The sequence below is a fragment of the Pongo pygmaeus genome, chromosome 19 (genome assembly GCF_028885625.2).
Source record: "Pongo pygmaeus isolate AG05252 chromosome 19, NHGRI_mPonPyg2-v2.0_pri, whole genome shotgun sequence".
Taxonomy (NCBI): domain Eukaryota; kingdom Metazoa; phylum Chordata; class Mammalia; order Primates; family Hominidae; genus Pongo; species Pongo pygmaeus.
Genome location: NC_072392.2, coordinates 85,234,810 through 85,253,898, shown reverse-complemented (window position 1 = coordinate 85,253,898; position 19,089 = coordinate 85,234,810). Strand labels below are relative to the sequence as shown.

Here is a 19,089-nt window from a genome sequence, read left to right as displayed (position 1 = left end):
GTGGCTCATGCCTATAATCCTAGCACTTTGGGAGGCGGAGGCAGGTGGATCACCTGAGGTCAGGAGTTCGAGACCAGCCTGGCCAACACGCTGAAACCCCATCTCTACTTAAAAAAAAAAAAGTCAGCCAGGCATGGTGGCGGGCACCTGTAATCCTAGCTACTTGGGAGGCTGAGGCAGGAGAATCACTTGAACACGGGAGGCAGAGATTGCAATGAGCCGAGACGGAGCCATTGCACTCCAGCCTGGGCAACAAGAGTGAAACTGCCTCAAAAAAAAAAAAAAAAAAAGCCATGGGTTGGGGTTTGGACTTAGGCACGTGGGGTGGCCTGGAACCTCCAGAGAACAAAGTTTCTGCAGAAAGCAAGGCAACACACCGGGTCTGACACCTGCACGAGAGATTGGCAGGGGCTCATGATGGTCACAGGGAACTGATGTCCTGGAGATGAATGGGATTTCCTAGAAATTGTGATGTGAGGTGAGACCTGGCAGAAAACGCCAAAGTTTAAAGGGCAGGTGGTAGAAGCACAAACATTGTACAACGGAAATATTTGGGGGAAAATTTGGAGAATTTTTTGAAGGAAGCAGAGGTCAAAAGTACAAGGCTGGGCAGGGTGGCTCACGCCTATAATCCCAGCACTTTGGGAGGCCGAGGTGGGTGGATCACTTGAGGTCAGGAGTTTGAGAACAGCCTGGCTAACATAGTGAAACCCCGTCTCTACAAAAGATACAAAAACTAGCCGGGTGTGGTGGCACATGCCTGTGGTCACAGCTACTTGGGAGGTTGAGGCAGGAGAATTGCTTGAACCCAGGAGGCGGAAGTTGCAATGAGTCGAGATCGCGCCATTGCACTCCAGCCTGGGCGACAGAACAAGACTCTATCTCTAATAATAATAATAATAATAATAATGATAATGTAGCAGTAAGGTAGAGCTAGCTATGTATGAAAGTCATATCCCCTAAACGATGAAAATTTCCAAAAAGTCCAGGCTTTTACATTTAGGCAAAAATTCTTATCAGAAGCAAAGCCAGAAGAATAGAAACTATCGCTGCTTGTAATGGCAATGACCTTAATTAACTTTCTCCAATGTGCAGGATCAATGCCTTGTGTGGGGATTAATTTATGGCCTCAGTGTTTGCAATTGAGTGAGACTGAGAAATGAAGGCTTGGGGAGGCCAGGGGCAGCTGCGTCCCAGCCTGAATACCAATCAATGGTTTAATAGATATGTTCCACATCACAGGTTTATTAATACCTTGTCTCCACTTCTAATCATTTCTGAAAGCGGGCAGGGTATAAATTAGAAGTGGATTTGTAAATAAAATATTTGGTCAAAATGGAACAAGTCACACTGGCAGGGGAAATATTGCGATAGGCTGTGATTAAAATCCGTTTTCACCGGCACAGCCAGAAAAAAAAAATAGAGGTACACAGAGATCCTTGAAATTTTCAGTTTAAGGAGGCACTAAGCACCAAGCCACTGGAGCAGGTCCCACCGTGTGCTGGCCGGAGAGAGAGGGAGCCATCTCTTGGTTCTCCCAGGAACCTGGGCAGAGGCCAAGTGACCATTGGTAAAGGCCCTCATCAGACAGGTGGGAAAACGGCAGCCTTGCTTCTAATTTAGGTTGGTGCAAACATAATTACAGTTTTTGCCATTACTTTTTTTTTTTTTTTTGAGATGGAGTCTTGCTCCATCACCCAGGCTGGAGTGCAGTGGCAGGATCTTGGCTCACTGCAACGTCCGCCTCACAGGTTCCAGCAAATCTCCTGCCTCAGCCTCCGAAGTAGTTGGGATTACAGGTGCCCACCACCTTGCCTGGCTAACTGTTTTTTTTTTTTGTTTTTTTGTTCTTTGCATTTTTAGTAGAGACAGGATTTCACCATGTTGGCCAGGCTGGTCTTGAACTCCAGACCTCAAGTGATCCACCCGCCTCTGCCTCCCAAAGTGCTGGGATTATAGGCATGGGCCACCGCATCTGCCCAGTTTTTGCCATTCCTTTCAATGGCAAAAACTGCAATTACATTTGCACCTACTTAATAGTTTTGATATTGTGTTAATTGTGGAGATTTTGCATTAATTTTAATTTTTAAAAAATGTCCCAGTCAGTATATCCAAAACAACCAAAAGCAGGGCTTGAAGCAGAGCGTGAACCCGTGTTGATAGCAGCAGTAAGTCACAAGAGCCAAGAGCTGGAAACAACCCAGCGTCCATCAGTGGATGAGTGGATAAACAAAATATGGGAATACGTAGAGTGGGATATTGCTGAGCCTCAAAAAGGAAGGGAGTTCTGATACCTGGTACCGTGCGAATGAACCTTAAAGGCATTAGCAGTCGAGGGAAATGAGCCCGTCACAAAAGGACCAATACTCCATGATTCCGCTGATCCGAGGTACCTAGAGGAGTCAAACTCCCAGAGTCAGAAAGTGGAAGAGTGGCTGTGGGAAGGAGAGGACGCGGAGTTAGTGCTTGTGAGTTTCAATTTGGGATGACGAAAAGTTCTGGAGATGCACGGTGTTTAGAGTTGCACAACAATGGGAGTGTATTTAACGCGACTGAACTCTACATGTAAACGTGATTAAGACGGTAATTTTACGTTATGTGTATTTTACCACAGTTCTTAAAAAATCGCACTTAAGTCTGGATCTTGATGAACTAGTTGCTGGTCCTGCCTCTGCTGCCTTCTTGGCCTCACGGAAGATGATGGACATAAAAACGCTGAGAAAGCCTGGCGAAACCCTGTCTCTAAAAAAAAAAATACAGAAATTAGCCGGGTGTGGTGGCGCATGCCTGTGGTCCCAGCCACTTGGAAGGCTGAGACGGGAGGATCGCTTGAGCCCAGGAGGTCAAGGCTGCAGTAAGCTGAGATCGCACCACTGCACTCCAGCCTGGGCAGCAAGTAAGACTCTGTCTCAAAAATAATAATAATAATAAAATAAATAAAAAAACAAAAAACACTGAGAAATTGCAAGTGTGACAGGACATCAAGGTGTGCTGTGGGTCAAAGTCACATAGTTCCAGGAGGCGAGGTGGTCGGATCACCCAAGGTCGGGAGTTTGAGACCAGCCTGGCCAACATGGCAAAACCCCATCTCTACTAAAAGTACAAAAATTAGCCAGGTGTGGTGGCGGGCGCCTGTAATCCCAGCTACTCAGGAGGCTGAGGCAGGAGAATCGCTTGAATCCGGGAGACGGAGGTTGCAGTGAGCTGAGATCGTGCCACTGCACTCCATCCTGGGCAACAGAGCAAGACTCTGTCTCAAAAAAAAAAAAAAAAAAAAAAAAATCACACAGTTCCAAGCAAGGAGTGAGAAGCCATTGGCTTCTGAGGCCAACCAAGGCTTCAGGGCAGATGACACTGTTGTTCTGTGGTTGGGCTCTGGGTGGCCTTCAGAGCAGGGCCTGCATGGACCCTGAAGTGAGGCCTTCAGTCCCTGGCAAAGCCAACCATTTTCCCCTGTGGGCATCCTTCTGGCAAGCAGCGTTTAGCAGGTGGGGAGTAAGACATTTTCCCTCATTGGTTTGGTCAACTCTATTTTGCTTTGCTGCGTTGCCTCTTTCTAGGGCAGACGCCAGGATGTGTGGCTCTCTGGCGGCCAGCCTCCAACCCTTTGGTTTGTATCGCAGTTCTGGCTGTGCTGAAGTATATCTTAAAAGAGTTAAAAGCCTGGGAAGCCGAATGTATTCTGTTTGGTGGATATTCCATTCAGATGTGTTTTGGGGGGACCGACCCATAGGCACCCATGGGGAAGTAGAAAATGCATGCCAAAGCCCCGGGCATGGTGGCTCACGCTTGTAATCCCAGCATTCTGGGAGGCTGAGGCGGGTGGATCACCTGAGGTCAGGAGTTCAAGACCATCCTGGCCAACATGGTGAAACCCCGTCTCTACCAAAAATACAAAAATTAGCTGGGTGTAGTGGCCGGCACCTGTAATCCCAGCTACTCGGGAGGCTAAGGCAGGAGCATTGCTTGAACCCGGGAGGCGGAGCTTGTGGTGAGCTGAGATCACACCACTGCACTCCAGCCTGGGTGACAGAGCAAGACACCATCTGAAAAAAAAAAAAAAGAAAAAAAGAAAAGAAAAGAATATGCACGCCAGTCTGATTCTGCTAAAATTAAAAAGAGTAAAAAAAGAATAACATTTGAGCCAGGCATGGTGGCTCACACCTGTAATCCCAGCTACTCCAGAGACTGAGGCAGGAGGACTGCTGGAGGCCAGCCTGGGCAGCATAGCAAGACTCCGATCTGTTAAAAAAAAAAAAAGCAGGTTGGGTGTGGTGGCTCATGCCCATAATCCTAGCAATTTGGGAGGCCAAGGCTAGTGGATCGCTTGAGCCCAGGAGTTAGAGACCAGCCTGGGCAACATATCGAAACCCTGTCTCAACAAAAAATGAAAAAAATTAGCTGGGTGTGGTGGTGCATGCCTGCAGTCCCTACTACTTGGGAGGCTGAGGTAGGAGGATCACTTGCGCCCCGGAACTCGAGGCTATAGTGAGCTGTGATTGTGCTACTGTACTCCAGCCTGGGCACTGTACTCCAGAGTGAGACACTGTCTCAAAAAAGAAAAAAAAAAACACCAATAATATCAACCTCCAAAATGGTTATCAATGGGATGAAGTTATCTCTCTTCCTTCTTACTCATAAATTGTGGCCCCAGCTCCCTGGCTGCTGGGACAGTCATCTTCTGATTCTCCTTTACCTGGAGCAAGTTTGTTTCCTGGCTGGATCTTTGCGTCTTTGAGTGAGTCTCCTCTGACACCCCTCCTAGCCCAGCCCACACCCCCGAGGTACCGCAGGCAAACTGAAATAATGAACTTCCCCTCAGCTTTCAGATGGGACCAGTAAGAGGTTGATATGGGGGCTGATGGTTGTACAGTTTTCCTCCAGAACAGGCGTAATCACACATTTTTCATACAGGGTCAGATAGTAAATATTTTCAGCATTGCGGGACAGAAGATCTCTGTTGAAACTACTCAATGGTGACGAAAGCAGCCACGGAATGGGCGTGGCTTGGTGTTAATCTAACTTTATTTACAGGCATTGAGATGTGAATTTCTTATCATTTTCATGTGTCATGAGATATTCTTCTTTTTATCTTTAAATTATTTTATTTTTATTTTTTGTAGAGATGGAGTCTTGCTATGTTGCCCAGAGTGGTCTCGAACTCCTGGCCTCAAACAATCCTCTTGCCTCAGCCTTCCAAATTACTGAAATTACAGGTGTGAGCCGCGATGCCCAGTTCCTTGATTGTTTTTGGGGTTTTTGTTTTGTTTTGTTTTGTTTTTGAGATGGAGTCTCACTCTGTTGCCCAGGCTGGAGGGCAATGGCGTGATCTCGGCTCATTGCAACCTCCACCTCCCCGGTTCAAGCAATTCTCCTGCCTCAGCCTGCCGAGTACATGGGATTACAGGCACGTGCCACCATGCCCGGCTAATTTTTTGTGTTTTTAATAGAGATGGGGTTTCATCATCTTGGCCAGGGTGGTCTTGAACTCCTGACCTTGTGATCCACCCATGTTGGCCTCCCAAAGTGTTGGGATTACAGGCGTGAGCCACTGCGCTTGGCCTTTTTTAAAATAAAATTTTATTTATTTATTTATTTTAACAATTTAAAACTGTAAAAACTACCTTTTGCTTGTGGGCCATACAGCAAGAGGTGGCAGGCCAGGTGTGGCCCACGGGCTATAGTTTGCCAAACCCTGCCCTAGAAGCATGAACTCCAGTGGGTTCTCTGGGAAGCAAGGCAAGGATCCCATCTGCCGATCATGTCTGAACTCCACTTCGGAAGCCTGGGCAAGTACTGTGGGGTTTTGGAAGGCAGAATAGTGCAAATCATGGCTCTCCATGTGGCCCTAAGTATCTAACTGCTAAGCCCTGCTTCCTGATGTTCTTCACAAGAAAAATCCAGCATCAGAAATCAGACACTGGCTGGCTGCTTCAGCGCTGCGTTGGCACCAGGTGTGTTGCATGCCAGGCTCTAGAAATAACCCCTCCTATTTTTAACACCCTTGCTTCATCAGAGGGTTTCTAGTTTCTCCTGAAAACAATCTCAGGGCCTAGAGATACGAGTTGGAATTCAGAGCCTCTAAGCCACGTGTGTTGCTCTCTTGTCCCCACAAAAGACCTCAACATACCCGGGTGACCTGCCTTCCCTTCTCATTCGGCGTCAGGGGGGCCCCTGATGTGACTGGGAATCCGAGCGATTTCTATGCAAGGCGCCAGGAAAACATGAGTTTTCTGAGAGCTCTTTATTTCAAGCCACAGTCAGAGTCTACCCAGTTAAAAATGCTTCCCAGGGCTCCTGGAAGCAAGGAGGGGACGCTGGGCTCACCAGAGAGGGTGTGTTTTATCACCGAGAAAGAGACAGGCTGGCTATTTACACGGAACACCCAGAACTGGCAAACACAGGTTGTCCCTGCAATGTTCATAAAGGACAACTGGAGGCAGCTTATCAGAGGCTGGTACAGTGGGGACACCTCTGAGCCCCAGGGGAAGTTGGGCCCCTGCAAACACCTGTCCACCTGCTCGTTCTGCCTCCCCCAACTGTGGCCAGGTTGGGACTCGCGTCCTCTTGCTCTATTCCCAGGGGAGCCTGCGGCAGCCCAGAGGAGCTCAGAGACAGGAAGCAGCCTGCGACTGTTGCAGGGGGGCAGATGGGAGCAGAGTGGAGCTAAAATTGCTCCCGCCTCCTCTCTGGAAGGTTCCAGGCCAAGACCCGGCTTCCTGGGGAAGAAGCCTGAGGGTCGCTAGGGCCGCAGGAGGGCTAGTGCTCGGGCTCAGCATCCATGCAGGACTCCCATGGGTTCCGGGGCATTCGAGGCAGGGAGAACAGCAGGAGGGCGAGACCCCCAAGAAAGAGGAGGACGAAGGCGGCACAGGCGCAGGCAAAGGACCAGGAGTAATAGTACTCGATCCAGACGGTGTCCTCACTGTCAATCATGCGCTTCACCGACTGCCGCATGACCTCCACCGAGACGAGGATGCAGAGACCTGGGGGCAGAGCCAAGCACGCTCAGGGACCGAGGGGCGTCTGCCGTAGCCACCAGCCCCACCCCAGCCTGTGTGCATGGAGGAGGCGGTGACCTTGCCTTGGGGGAAAAGCTGTCTCAAGGCAGGTTCTAGCTGGAAACCTGCAGAAGGATCCATTTGTCCACCCACCACCCTATTCCTGCATCCCTCAGAAGGGCAACCATGTGGCCAGGTGTGGTGGCTCACACCTGTAATCCCAGCACTTTGGGAGGCTGAGGCAGGAGGATCGCTTGAGGCCAGGAGTTTGAGACCAGCCTGGGCAACATAGTGATGAGCCCTCCATCTCACAAAAAATTAAAATAAAATGAAAAATTAGCCAGGTGTGGTGGTGCACGTCTGTAGTCCCAGCTACTAGGAGGCTGGGGCGGGAGGAACCCTTGAACCCAGGAGTTCGAGGCTGCAGTGAGCTGTGATCGTGCCACTGCACTCCAGACTGGACGGACAGAGCGAGACCCTCTTCCTCGTCCCCCAAGAAAAAGAAAGAAAGATGACCATGTTTCTTTCCTTCTTTTGTTAATCATTCTCTGGGCAGTTTCTTTGGGGCCTTGAGGGTTGAGTCATGGGGAGGAATGGACAAACCGCCAAGCTCTCTCTCCCTCCAACCCACCTGGAGTCGCTGAGGGCCTGGCCAGGTTTGCCCCTGGATGGGGATGGAGCCTGGGAAATGCCCCTCACCCAAATCTCGTGGTGGGTATGAGGGTGGAGCAGAGAATCCCCCGCGACATGGTCCCCTGGCCCCGGCGCTCAGGCAGAGCCCCCAATCTACCTGCAAAGGCGTAGAACATGGACGCGGGTCGCAGCAGATAGTCCCTCTTCTTCCCAAGGGACAGAAGGACACAGAGGCTGCCCAGGATGATGAAGCCAAGGCTGAAGATGGCGATGGCGGCTGCCGAGATGCTGTACTCTGCAAACACAAGGGACACCCAGCATGCGGCCTCAGCCCGGGAGCTCTCATCGTGGCTGGTTAGGGACCACACCATGTACCACAGTGTGTGTCTCAGTGTCTGTGTGTGTCATTGTGTGTGTCATTCTGTGTGTGTCAAGTGTGTGTCTCTGTGTCTATGTGTGTCTTGTGTGTGTCATTGTATGTGTGTATCTGTGTGTGTGTCAGTGTCTGTGTGTGTCACTGTGTGTCATGCGTGTGTGTCAGTGTGTGTCTCTGTGTCTGTGTCTTTGTACATGTGTGTCAGTGTGTGTCTCTGTCAGTGTGTGTCTTGTGTGTGTCATTCTATGTGTGTATCTGTGTGTGTGTCTGTGTCTGTGTGTGTCCTTGTGTGTCATGCGTGTGTGTCAGTGTGTGTCTGTGTCTGTGTCATTGTACGTGTGTGTCAGTGTGTGTCTCTGTGTGTCTGTGTGTGTCTTGTGTGTGTCATTGTATGTGTGTATCTGTGTGTGTCAGTGTGTATCTGTGTGTGTCATTGTGTGTGTCATTGTGCATGTGTGTCAGTGTCTCTGTGCGTCTGTGTCTTGTGTGTGTCATTGTGTGTGTGTATCTGTGTTGTGTGTGTCTGTGTGTGTCAGTGTGTGTCTGTGCGTCTGCCCACTCACCCTGTGTGCAGCTGTCTGGGCGTGGGCAGGCACGGGTCTGTACTCCCAACAGTGGGTGTGCCTCTGAGCTCTGTGGATCCTGAAAAGCTCCCAGAGCCCACCGCGCCCTCCTGGTACTCAGGGAGGGATTTCTAGGCCAGGGAGGGACTCAGACTGTCCCTGCAGACTCTAACTATCACATCCCACCAAGAGCCACCACGGAGCTTCTGAGTACTTGTTCCACATCCACAGCTCCCGTCACAACAGCTGCCCTTGGGTAGGACCCTGCCAGGAGGTGCTGCTTCCACAAACGCTCCCTGGCCCCGAGGTGTGGAAGCTCTGGGCCCTGGAGATAGAAGGCGGCTGCCTGGGGCCTCCGGAGCGGGGCGGTGACAAGGCTGTTGTTCAAATGCACCATGGGCTTCTTCTCATCAGGCATGAGGAAGTCAGTGCTTTTGCCAGTGACTTTCTGGCCCAGTGATGCACGACACAGAAGTCCCCTCTTGTCACCCCAGATCCCTTTCCACCCAGGCTCACCCTTCTGAGTGGTGAATTCAAAGATCTCCGAGCTCTCGCCGGGGTTAAAATGCCTGAAGTAGGAACAGTTCTTCTCTGCAAAGAAGGAGACAGACTGTGAGTTGAGGGGAGCAACCTGTAGCAAGGACAGAGGCCTGGCAGAGAGTGTGGTGTCATTCTGTTCGGCATGCAGGGGGCTCTGGCAGCCTCTCTTCTCCCCAGATCCTTAATCTGGGCTGAAACATCTGTCTTTGACCCTTAGAGCAACATCTCAGTGGGATAATGAGGTTGCCTGGAGGGCTGGGAGGTCTTCAGGGAGTTGAGGCTGGATGAGTCTGCAGGGCAGACGGCTTGTGGGTTCTACACCCCACTAGGCAGACGGAGTAACCGAGGCCCAGGCTCAAGCCATTTTTCAGGGTGTGCAGGGTGCACAATCAACAAAGAACCAAACAGCAGTCTCTGTTGGGGCCGATTCTGCTCCCCCAGGGGACACTGGGCGATGCCTGGGGACATGGTGGTGGTGAGAGGGGTACACCTGGCACCCAGCCGGTAGAGGCCACAGACGCTGCTGAACATCCCAAGACACACAGGACAGGTCCTCCCAACATGGAATAATCCAGGCCAAAATATCAAGAGTGCCAAGGTTGAGAAAACCTGGATCAATCCCAAATCTGGGACTGTGTTTCTCATCAGAATCCAGGCACATGCTGGTTCACTGGTGGGACCTGGGAAACAGCATTTTTCAAAAGCTTTCTGGGAGATCCTGATGTGCAGCCAGGATGGGAACCCTGCTCCAGGCCCCTTAAAATGCCCTGCAAAGGGCTTTTTCCGCGTGGCCATTGGGATGGCCTGGATGCAGATGGAACCCCTACGAGGGCTGAGTGTGACCATCATGTGGTTTCACTGGGTCCCTGGTCTCTGCGAGACAGCCCAGATGAGACCTGCCCCACAAAGCCGCTTGGCCCACCTGATAATTGGCATAAAAGCTATGGAAAGTCTGTGAGCAGTAGGAACGCAAATCTGAATTTGATGAGGGAGAGGGGAGGGGCTCAGCACGAGGAAATTCATGCTGATTTAAAATATAATTTCACTTCCATTTTTCTCTTTCAGTCTCTCTCTCATAGCTAGGTATACTATAAAATCAAAGCACAGGCCAGGCGTGGTGGCTCACACCTGTAATGCCAGCACTTTAGAAGGCTTAGGCAGGAGAATTGCTTCAACCCGGGAGGCAGAAGTTGCAGTGAGCTGAGGTCGTGCCACTGCACTCCAGCCTGGGTGACAGAGTGGGACTCCGTCTCAAAAAAAAAAAAAAAAAAAAAAAAAAAAAAGCACTGTCTTATTTCTTGCTAAATGCAGTTTATCTTCTTTGCTCTTGATTTAGAAAGTGGATGAATGGCTTATTTTATATTATGGTTCCTTCAAAAACTAAATTAGTTTGCTTTTTATTTGTAGAGGCCCTTCATTGATTTCTTTTCCTGTGGGTCAGTGACCCTTAAATAGAAAAACATCTCTTTCTCTGGTTTAGATGGTGTCTAGTTTGTCAATTCATTTCTTCACTTCCAGGCTTCATTTAGATGCTCACAAGGCGGTTGATGCCTAGTTCTTTCGGGAAATGTGCCTGCAGTGATATCGAGGCTTTTCTTTGGAATGAAGGCTTTCTTTAATCAGACCTAAATCATTCTTCTTGCTCCTTAAGCCTGTGGTCTCCTACCATTCCCCTCTTTCCCCCCAAAGCTAGGGCTGCTGCCTCTCCTGAGGCTGAGGAAGGAAATGACCCCTGGAGATGGGATCTGGTTTAGCAGCAGTACCCGTTCCTGGCATAAACAGCCTTCCCTATGTGCTTCTATATTTAAATCACTTTCCTTTTGAACCGCGTTACCTGGGGTGTCTGACTGCTGGTGGTGATGTCAGAATTGGTGCTCTGCTATTCTCTCTGGGCATCCGGTGCTATTTTAAAGCATAATGCAGATCTCTTCTATTTGTTAGATTATTAGCTGTAGATCTCTCGAATCAGCCCTTCAAAATGGCCCATGCTATGTCCTAAGTCTCCATGTGTCTCCCTCTAGACAAAGGAACATTTCTGTTTCTGTTTCATTCTTGAAGGGCCAATTTCAGTTGTCAGAATTGACTGAATTCAAGTGTATTTCACGGTCAGCTGCCTCCCTGACTGCTTGAAAGCATAAGTTAAAATCCTTTCCAGCGGAGGGCCCTGAGATGAGGGCCATGGAGTGCCTTGCTGGGGCACAGCTGTTTGCACCTGGTGGGTTGCTGAGGTGACTCTCACACAGGTGGGTAGCATTTGGCTCGCCAAATCCCCACCAGATAAATGCCAGGCTCCGTCTGGCTGCTGGCTGCTTGGATAGAAATCTTAACTCAGACACAGAGGTAGGCTACATGTCTGCAGGAGCCAGGTTGTGAGTTTTTGGGGGGATGCTTTTCTTTTGGTGGTCCAGGTACAATGTTCCCCCTCCCTCTTCTCCATTAAGTGTCCTCAAATGGAGGGAGGGGGCCTCCAGTGGGTAGGATTCCTTCTCGGGATATCAGGAAGCCTCAGCTTCACTCTTACGTGGCTGAACTGGGGGCCTGAGGACTGATGGGCCGATCCTGTCCCCTTTCTTGGGCTTAGCACATGAAAAAGACCGGTGTCTCCTGCCCTGAATCTGGGAGAAGCATTCACTCCTGGGCTATGTGGCTGCCCATTGGAGACCATAAACCCTTTCATGGTCTCTGATGGCCCCTGTAGGGGTGGGGGCACTTCAGACCTAGGCTTCATTTAGGACAAATCAGGCTAGGCATCTGCCCATGTTACTCAAGAGGGTGCAGGGTCCTGTTCAGATGGACAGACTCTACTATGAGCCCCTTCCCTCCCTGCCTTGTCCCTGGGTCCAGGCGGATATTATTTGGGAAATTGAGCATCCAGGGCAACGTAAAGAGGAAGGATATCCGAGGTGGACCCATCTTAGTCATGGGTCAAGAGGAGAGGGACCGTGATGGTCCTGTGCAGACTCTGAGTCTTCCTGCCTCTGCCTCTGGGATGTCGCTCTCTGCCCCGCTGCCCTGGCTTCCATCACACTTACACAAAGCTCAGGGATTGCAGCTTTGCTTCTGACTGAGTCAGCAAAGATTCCAGTGCCAGGATGATGATCTGGGGTGTTAGGAACTTTGAGTTTGTGCCATTTTCCTTTGTCTCTGCAAATGGCTTATGCTGATTTTAATCTCCTTATTTCTGTAAGACTCAGTGGTTTAAAAATATTAAATGGGTTATTTATTAAAAATATGGTGAACTCAGCTCTCAGACTTGATGGGGGATGGAATAGTCTGGCTAACCAAGTGTTCTGGTTAAGGGCATTAGTAACTGTGCAGAACCATGTGTAGCGTGCCAGTTTCAAAGAATTAGAGCAGAAGCCACATTTAGCTCCAAGCTGAACTTGAGTTAATAGTGATCTTTCTTTGATAGCTGGAACAGCTGGTAGGATTAGCAGATGCCTTGGGTTATCACTGAGAATGTATCAGTGTGCCAAGTGACAGTCCATGGAGACTTTCATATAGTCAAAGATACTTTGTGGATTTGTCCAAAACCAAAGAAACTGGTACTTTAGGGTTGCAAGGAAGCCTCTAACTTGCCTTGATGTCAGTGTTGTTTTTAGCCTTTTGGTAAAAGAAGTTCTATCAGCTCCCAACAGTGTTTTCTCTGGGCTGGGTCTCCTCCCATACCTCTGATTGAAGAATTTTATAAAATGGGCTGGAGAAATCTCCAAGACCTGACCCTAGAGCTTCAGAGCACTGTTTTTCCATGGGAGAAGCCTGGCTTTGGCCTAGGCCTCTGGCATGGACTCCTGTGGGTGGTGAGGGGAGCCCATGAAATTCCTGCGGGCAGTAGTATCATGCTGTTTCATACAGTCCCAATTCCCGCACTGAGAGAAGATGGACCAGTAGGGAAAATGGGGCACTAGGCACAGTGGGCCCTGGGACAGCCTGCCTCCTTGCCCTAAAGAGGCAGAAGCTGAAAGAAGCAGCACTTCACCCAGCCCAAGGGCAGAGGATGGCCTCTCTGCGGGTTCATTTGGACTTTCAGAACACATAGTCTCTCCTTTGGGAGAGGCTCCTACTCTCATTCTGGAGGCATTGGAATTGGTCTTAGATGTTGATCTTGTACATGGAAGTCCTTCTAAGACTGTTTGGAGGACAGTAGAAAAATTAGACAACTCTTGCCCACTGAGCCTCCAACATTCTAAGACTAAATGGGACCTTGAGAAGTCTGCTCCACTGCACCAGCTTCTGGTCCAGCTGCCCTCAAACTATGCCATGTCAAAAGCTGGACTCCTTGTGTTCACTTGGGTCAGAGCCTTTAGGAGCTGTGTTTACATGCACAATAGAGGGTGTGAGAAGGAACTGGAGGGAAAGGATGCTCTGGATTCAAGACTTGGGTGGAGAACCTCTATTTGTTAGCTAGTTAGCCTGGGGAAGGCTATGCTCAGCCTCTGTGTTCCTACCTGTAGAATGAGAACCACCTGTAGAATAAGAACCACCTGTAGAATAGGAACCACCTGTAGAATAAGAACCCACTCACTGGGTTGTTGTAAAGTAGTTAATGTATTGACTAAAAAGGTGAATGTTAGGGTCTGAGTGTGAGTCCTGGCTGCTCTGCTCATCACCTGTGTTACCTTGTCAACTATCTCAACCTCTCAGTGGTTCATTTTCTTTATCTGTAAGATTGGGATGATGATAATAGCATGGCCTTCATGGAGATTTCTGTGAGGATTAGGTGAGCTAATATATGTATGTCATCCCACCACCTTCTGGCCTCCATAGATTTGGGGAAAAATTGGCTGTTCATCTTATTAAGGATTCCTCATATGCAGTGAGTTTCTTCTTTCCGTTTTTAAGATTCTTTGTCTCTATCTTTCAACAGTTTGATTATCATGTGTCTAGATGTGGATCCCTTAGAGTTTATTCTACCTGGAATTCATTGAGCTTCATAAATTTGTAGATTTTTAACGTTTTTCATCCAATTTGGGAAGCTTTTGGACATTATTTTTCACATACATTTTTTGCTCCTTTCTCTCTTTCCCTCTCCTTCTGGGACTCCCTTTACATAAACTTGATGGCATCCCATAAGTCTCCGAGGCTCTCGTCATTTTTCTTTATTCTTTCTATCTGTCTGTTCCTCAAACTGGCTAATCTCAACTGACTTATCTTAAAGGTCACTGATTCTTTTGCCTGCTCAGATATGCCATTGAGCCCCTCTAGTGAATTTCTCATTTTAGTTATTGTACTTTTCAACTCCAGAATTTCTATTTTGTCCTTAAAAATAATTTCTGTGTCTTAATTGATAGTTTCTATTTCATGAGGCATCATTTTCATCTTTAATTCTTTTGATTGTTTTTAAAAGTTCTTTGGATATATTTACTATAGCTGATTTAAAGTTTTTGTCTAGTAAGTCCAATATCTGGCTTCCTTAGGGATCTATTGACTGCTCCCTGCCCCATGTATGCCCCATATCATTTTAGTTCTTTGCATGTCTTGTATTATTTATGTATGTATTTATTTGTTTAGGGACAGAGTCTCGCTCTGTCACCCAGGCTGGAGTGCAGTGGCATGATCATAGTTCACTGTAGTCTCTAACTCCTGGGATCAAACAATTCCCTCACCTAAGCCTCAGGAGTAGCTAGAATTACAGGCACATGCCACCACTATTTTGTGTGTGTGTGTGTGTGTGTGTTTTTTGGTAGGGACAGGGTCTTGCTATATTGCCCAGGTTGATCTCAAACCCCTGGCCTCAAGCAAGCCTCTCACTTGGCCTCCAAAAGTGCTGGGAATACAGGAGTGAGCCACCACACCCAGCCAGTATTTTTTAAACAATATAATGTGGCAACTCTGGAAATCAGTTGTTTCCCCTTCTTGAGGATTTGTTCCCGTTGTTTGTTTAGTGACTTTTTTGAACTAAGATGGTGAAGTCTGTGTTTTTTGTCATGTGTGACCACTGAAATCCCTGTTCAATTAGCTTAGTGACCAATTAGAAATTTTCCTAAAACACTTGGCAACAATGCCTCTCCCAGTCTTTACCGAGGGGCTCTGCATATGACTTTCACGCTCAGCTAAGCCACCCACATCTCTGCCTTAGCCTTCACTTTCTGCTTGAACAGAGCCTCAAGATAAGGCAGAGAGTGCTGAGGGCCTTCTCAGGTCTTTCCTGAGCATGCATATAGCATTGTGCATGCATGTGGCCTCCTAGATTCCCAGGAATATGTTGGAGCTTTTCAAAGCAACCTATGGACATCTCAGTCTCCAGTTTTTTGGTTAGCCTGTTGTTTTCCCCAACTTTTATCTACTGCCTCAGACAGCCATGATGTTAATCAATCATCTCTAATTATGTTCAACAAACGTCCCCAGGGAGAAAGACTATTTGCACTGGATGAGCTCAGAGTCAGGTCAAACAGAAACAGCTTCTCAAGCGGGGGTTTTCAGGGAATCACCAGACAGGTCAAATAATAACAACTCTCTGGGAATGGGCCTTTGATCCAACCCCATTATCTCTCCTCCAGAGGCTACTGGGATGCTGATTTTCACTGTGATTACGGAATGTTGGTTTGCAAGGTTACCACAGAGCTGGGAAAGGGAAACAGGAATAAGGTAAGTTAAAATACCACAGAACTCACTGGTCCTCCTGAGATTCACCCATTTTTCTTGCTGTATTGCTGCAAGAGTTTGTTTAATTTCCAGAGGTCTGAAAATGTTGATTCTGACCATTTCTGCCAGCCTTCTCATTACTTTTATGGAGAAGAAGATTTTTGGAGGTTCTTTTTCTATCATTTTTTTTCCTATCATTTTTTTTCCTATCATTTTTTTTCCTATCATTTCCATGATAATGAAAGACATTATCATGTCTTTCAAAGTTAATATATGTAAAGCATTTACAACAATATTTGGCACATAGGGTTACATGTATGTGCCATTATTATTATTGTTGTTGTTAATAATGACAGGCCACATATGAACTCACTTCCTCCCTCCAGAGAAGAGTGGTCCCAGGGAGCACAAGAAGGGCAGATGGGGAAGGAGAAAGATGTCCATTTGCAGAGAAAAGAGAGGGAAAAAGGCAGGAATATACTCTGGAAGATTACTGGGGGAAAGGTAGTGCTCAGTGTCACAAGTGTGGGAGGTATGGTTCATAGCTGGTTAAGCTAAGAAGGCAAAGAGGTAGATCCTGGTCAGGCTTAAGGCCAAGCAATGCCTGTTGGCCCCTTGCAATTGGTCCAGTCACCTCTCACCAGCCTGTCTCTTCCTTGTGTGGACTCTTCTCACTGCCCAGTCCTCTGCTCTGACTTTAAAAGGCAGATGGTTCCAAGGACGGGTGAACAGGACTGTAACAGCACGTCCCCATGCATGGTCCCTGAAGAATCTGCCTTGCCCTGCCCTGCCCTGCCCTGCCCTGCCCAGGGGAGTTGGCTGGAGGGTGTGCCTGTTTATGGGTGGTGCTCAGCAGTGGCCAAGGGGCATGGGCATCCGGGCTATGTGATACCCTGCAAGCACATGGCCACACCTGTCACTCTCAGCTCTGGGACTTGGTGTTTCTACAACAGCTGGGCACTTCCGAGTATTCTGGGCGTCCAGTGGGGCTGAACAAGGGAGGGGATCTCTGGAGCAAGCAGGAGGGAAGGAAGAGGGAGCAGAGACAAGGGAGGATGGGGTCTGGGCTCTTTGCCTCACACGCAGACTGCAAGATCGTTGGGGACTCAGCCCTAGTGTCCTTGAAGGACAGGTTTCAAGGAACACCTAGTCTGATAAAAGAGGAAATAATCCTGAAAACCAGGTGGGACATCACACTGATATCACCCTGCTCCACTGCCACTGTGGATGGGCGTCTGTAAGCCCGGGAAGGGATCTTATGTTGCTGAGAGTCAGTCCCATATTTTATAGAAGAAGAAGCAGAGGCTGAGAAGAGCTTTGTCCTCCCTGGATGGTCATTTGAGGGTAGTGGGCAATGGGGACTAGATCCCTGGCCGCCTGGTCTCCACGTAGCACTCTTTCCTCTAAAGTGCTGTATTTGCTAAGAATCCAGAAGCCTCTGCATTTGCAGAATAGAGGCTAGTCACGCGACTACCAGGTACTCCTGAAAAGGACCTTACCTTCAACGTGTGGTTTGGTCACATGGCAGGAAATCGAGGAACACGCTTAAATTACAGGGTGAGGAAATGCTTTGTAACTCTGACAGGGTCTGAGCTAAGAGAGGATGCATAGAGGACTGAAGTCCTGACAAAAGAATGGGTGGAGGTCGGGCATGGTGGCTCACACCTGTAATCCCAGCACTTTGGGAGGCCAAGGCAGGTGGATCACCTGAGGTCAGGAGTTCGAGACCAGCCTGGCCAGCATGGTGAAACCCCATCTGTACTGAAAGTACAAAAATTAGATGGATGTGGTGGCACATGCCTGTAATCTCAGCTACTGGGGAAGCTGAGGCAGGAGAATCGCTTGAGTCCAGGAGACAGAAGTTGCAGTGAGCCAAGATTGTGCCACTGCACTCCAGCCTGGGCGACAGAGTGAAACTCTGTCTTAAAAAAAAAAAAAAAAAAAAAAAGAAGGTGGGGGCAGGTGGCTCACTCACAGCCACATCCTGCTTCACAGACATTCAACCTGTGCAGCTGCTCCAGGCCCAGGGCCCACAAGGGCCCATGCGTGGTTTCATGTGCTGCTGTCACTGCCTTGAAATCCTTGGTAATTTGGAGCAAGGAACCCTGCATTTTCATTTTGCACAGGACCCTGCAAATTCCATCGCCTGTCCTCTCTCCTCTCCTGCCTTGAGACCAGGAACAAACCTGCCAGCCCCATGGGTCCCCCTAGCCTGAGGACACAGAGCCACCCAGCTTGTCTTTGCAGGGAGAGAGTGACCAGGTGGGTCCCAGAAGTCCCTGGGCTGGTAGAGCTGCAGTTCCTTTCTTGAGCCTGCCCAGCTCTCTGCTCTGGGCAAAAAGCCCCAAGGTCCAGCCAGACAGAAATAGCTGGAACAAACGCCTTCGTCTTACAACCCAGCCCCAGCCACCAGCACCGCACATGCAATTCATATCTTCTTCCCTGGGCAGAAAAGCCTGGGTGGCTGCCCTATTTCTAGGCAGAGAAACCTGCCTTCCTTCGCATGGGCAACTTTGCCAGGGGGACGACGGGGAAGGGCGGGCGGTGGGGATTGGGACGGAGGGTGGGTACGTTACCCCCGGGCAGGGTGATGGGCCCGCAGGTCTTGCTGTCATCCATGGGGATGCGCTTGGTACAAATCCGCCAGAGGCCGAAGTGGGCCGCCTCGCAGGTAGTGTTGTGGTGCTCCATGTGGGGGCTCAGCACAGCCCAGTGGTCAGTTACCACGGCTGTCAAGGCCAGCACGATGCCTGCCAGGATGCAGAAGAGGGTCACGCGGACCTTCAGCATTTTGGTCTGGGACATGGTGGTCGCCGAGGTGTGAGTGCCCTGGGCAGAGTCCGGCGGCTGTGTCTCCTAGGGCAGGTGACAGCCGAGCTGGGGGGGTGGCAGTGGTTGTCGAGCTGGGAGTGGCCACTAAGTTTAGTGTGCCTGGCTGAGCCAGAGTGGGCTGGCCTTGGGGCTGAGGGACGCGGGACGTGCTGAGCAGCTGCCCAGACACGTCAGGGGCCTGAGGGAGCCTGCTATTAATGCCCGTCTCCAGGCATGGCACTGAGGACGGCTTCTGCTCGGGTTTCAGGGTTTTCTGCCCCTCTGGGAGCCAGAAATACCCCCAGTGCAGTGGGGCAGGGTGGCAAGGAGAGAAGGCTCTGGATGGTAGATTGAGGCCTCTAAGGAGTAGCAGCTCAAGGTGCCTGAGTTGGGAGAGGGCGAGAGGTGGGCAGCAGGGCCCCGGGGGTGGGGATCTGCCTGCTCTGGGCTGATGGGAAAGGGCAGCCCAGGCCAGCGGAGGAGACCAGGAGCTGCAGGCTGCACGGCTGTCCCGGGCTCCCACAGGGTGAGCCTGTTACCGGCAGGGCAGTGAGTAGGTTCTCATCCTGGGATCTGGGGG

At 49.6% G+C, this 19,089-nt stretch overlaps 1 protein-coding gene across 1 annotated transcript; it reads right to left on the bottom strand.

The window, feature by feature from the left end:
- Positions 1 to 6,229: 6,229 nt before the first annotated feature.
- CACNG1 (calcium voltage-gated channel auxiliary subunit gamma 1) lies at positions 6,230 to 18,609 on the bottom strand. The gene is made up of 4 exons (XM_054459608.2): positions 18,275 to 18,609; positions 9,090 to 9,164; positions 7,792 to 7,929; positions 6,230 to 6,986 (listed from the first exon to the last, which is right to left on the bottom strand). The coding sequence occupies exons 1-4, from the start codon at positions 18,501 to 18,503 to the stop codon at positions 6,760 to 6,762; spliced, it is 669 nt and encodes a 222-aa protein (XP_054315583.1). The 5' UTR covers positions 18,504 to 18,609; the 3' UTR covers positions 6,230 to 6,759.
- Positions 18,610 to 19,089: the final 480 nt, after the last annotated feature.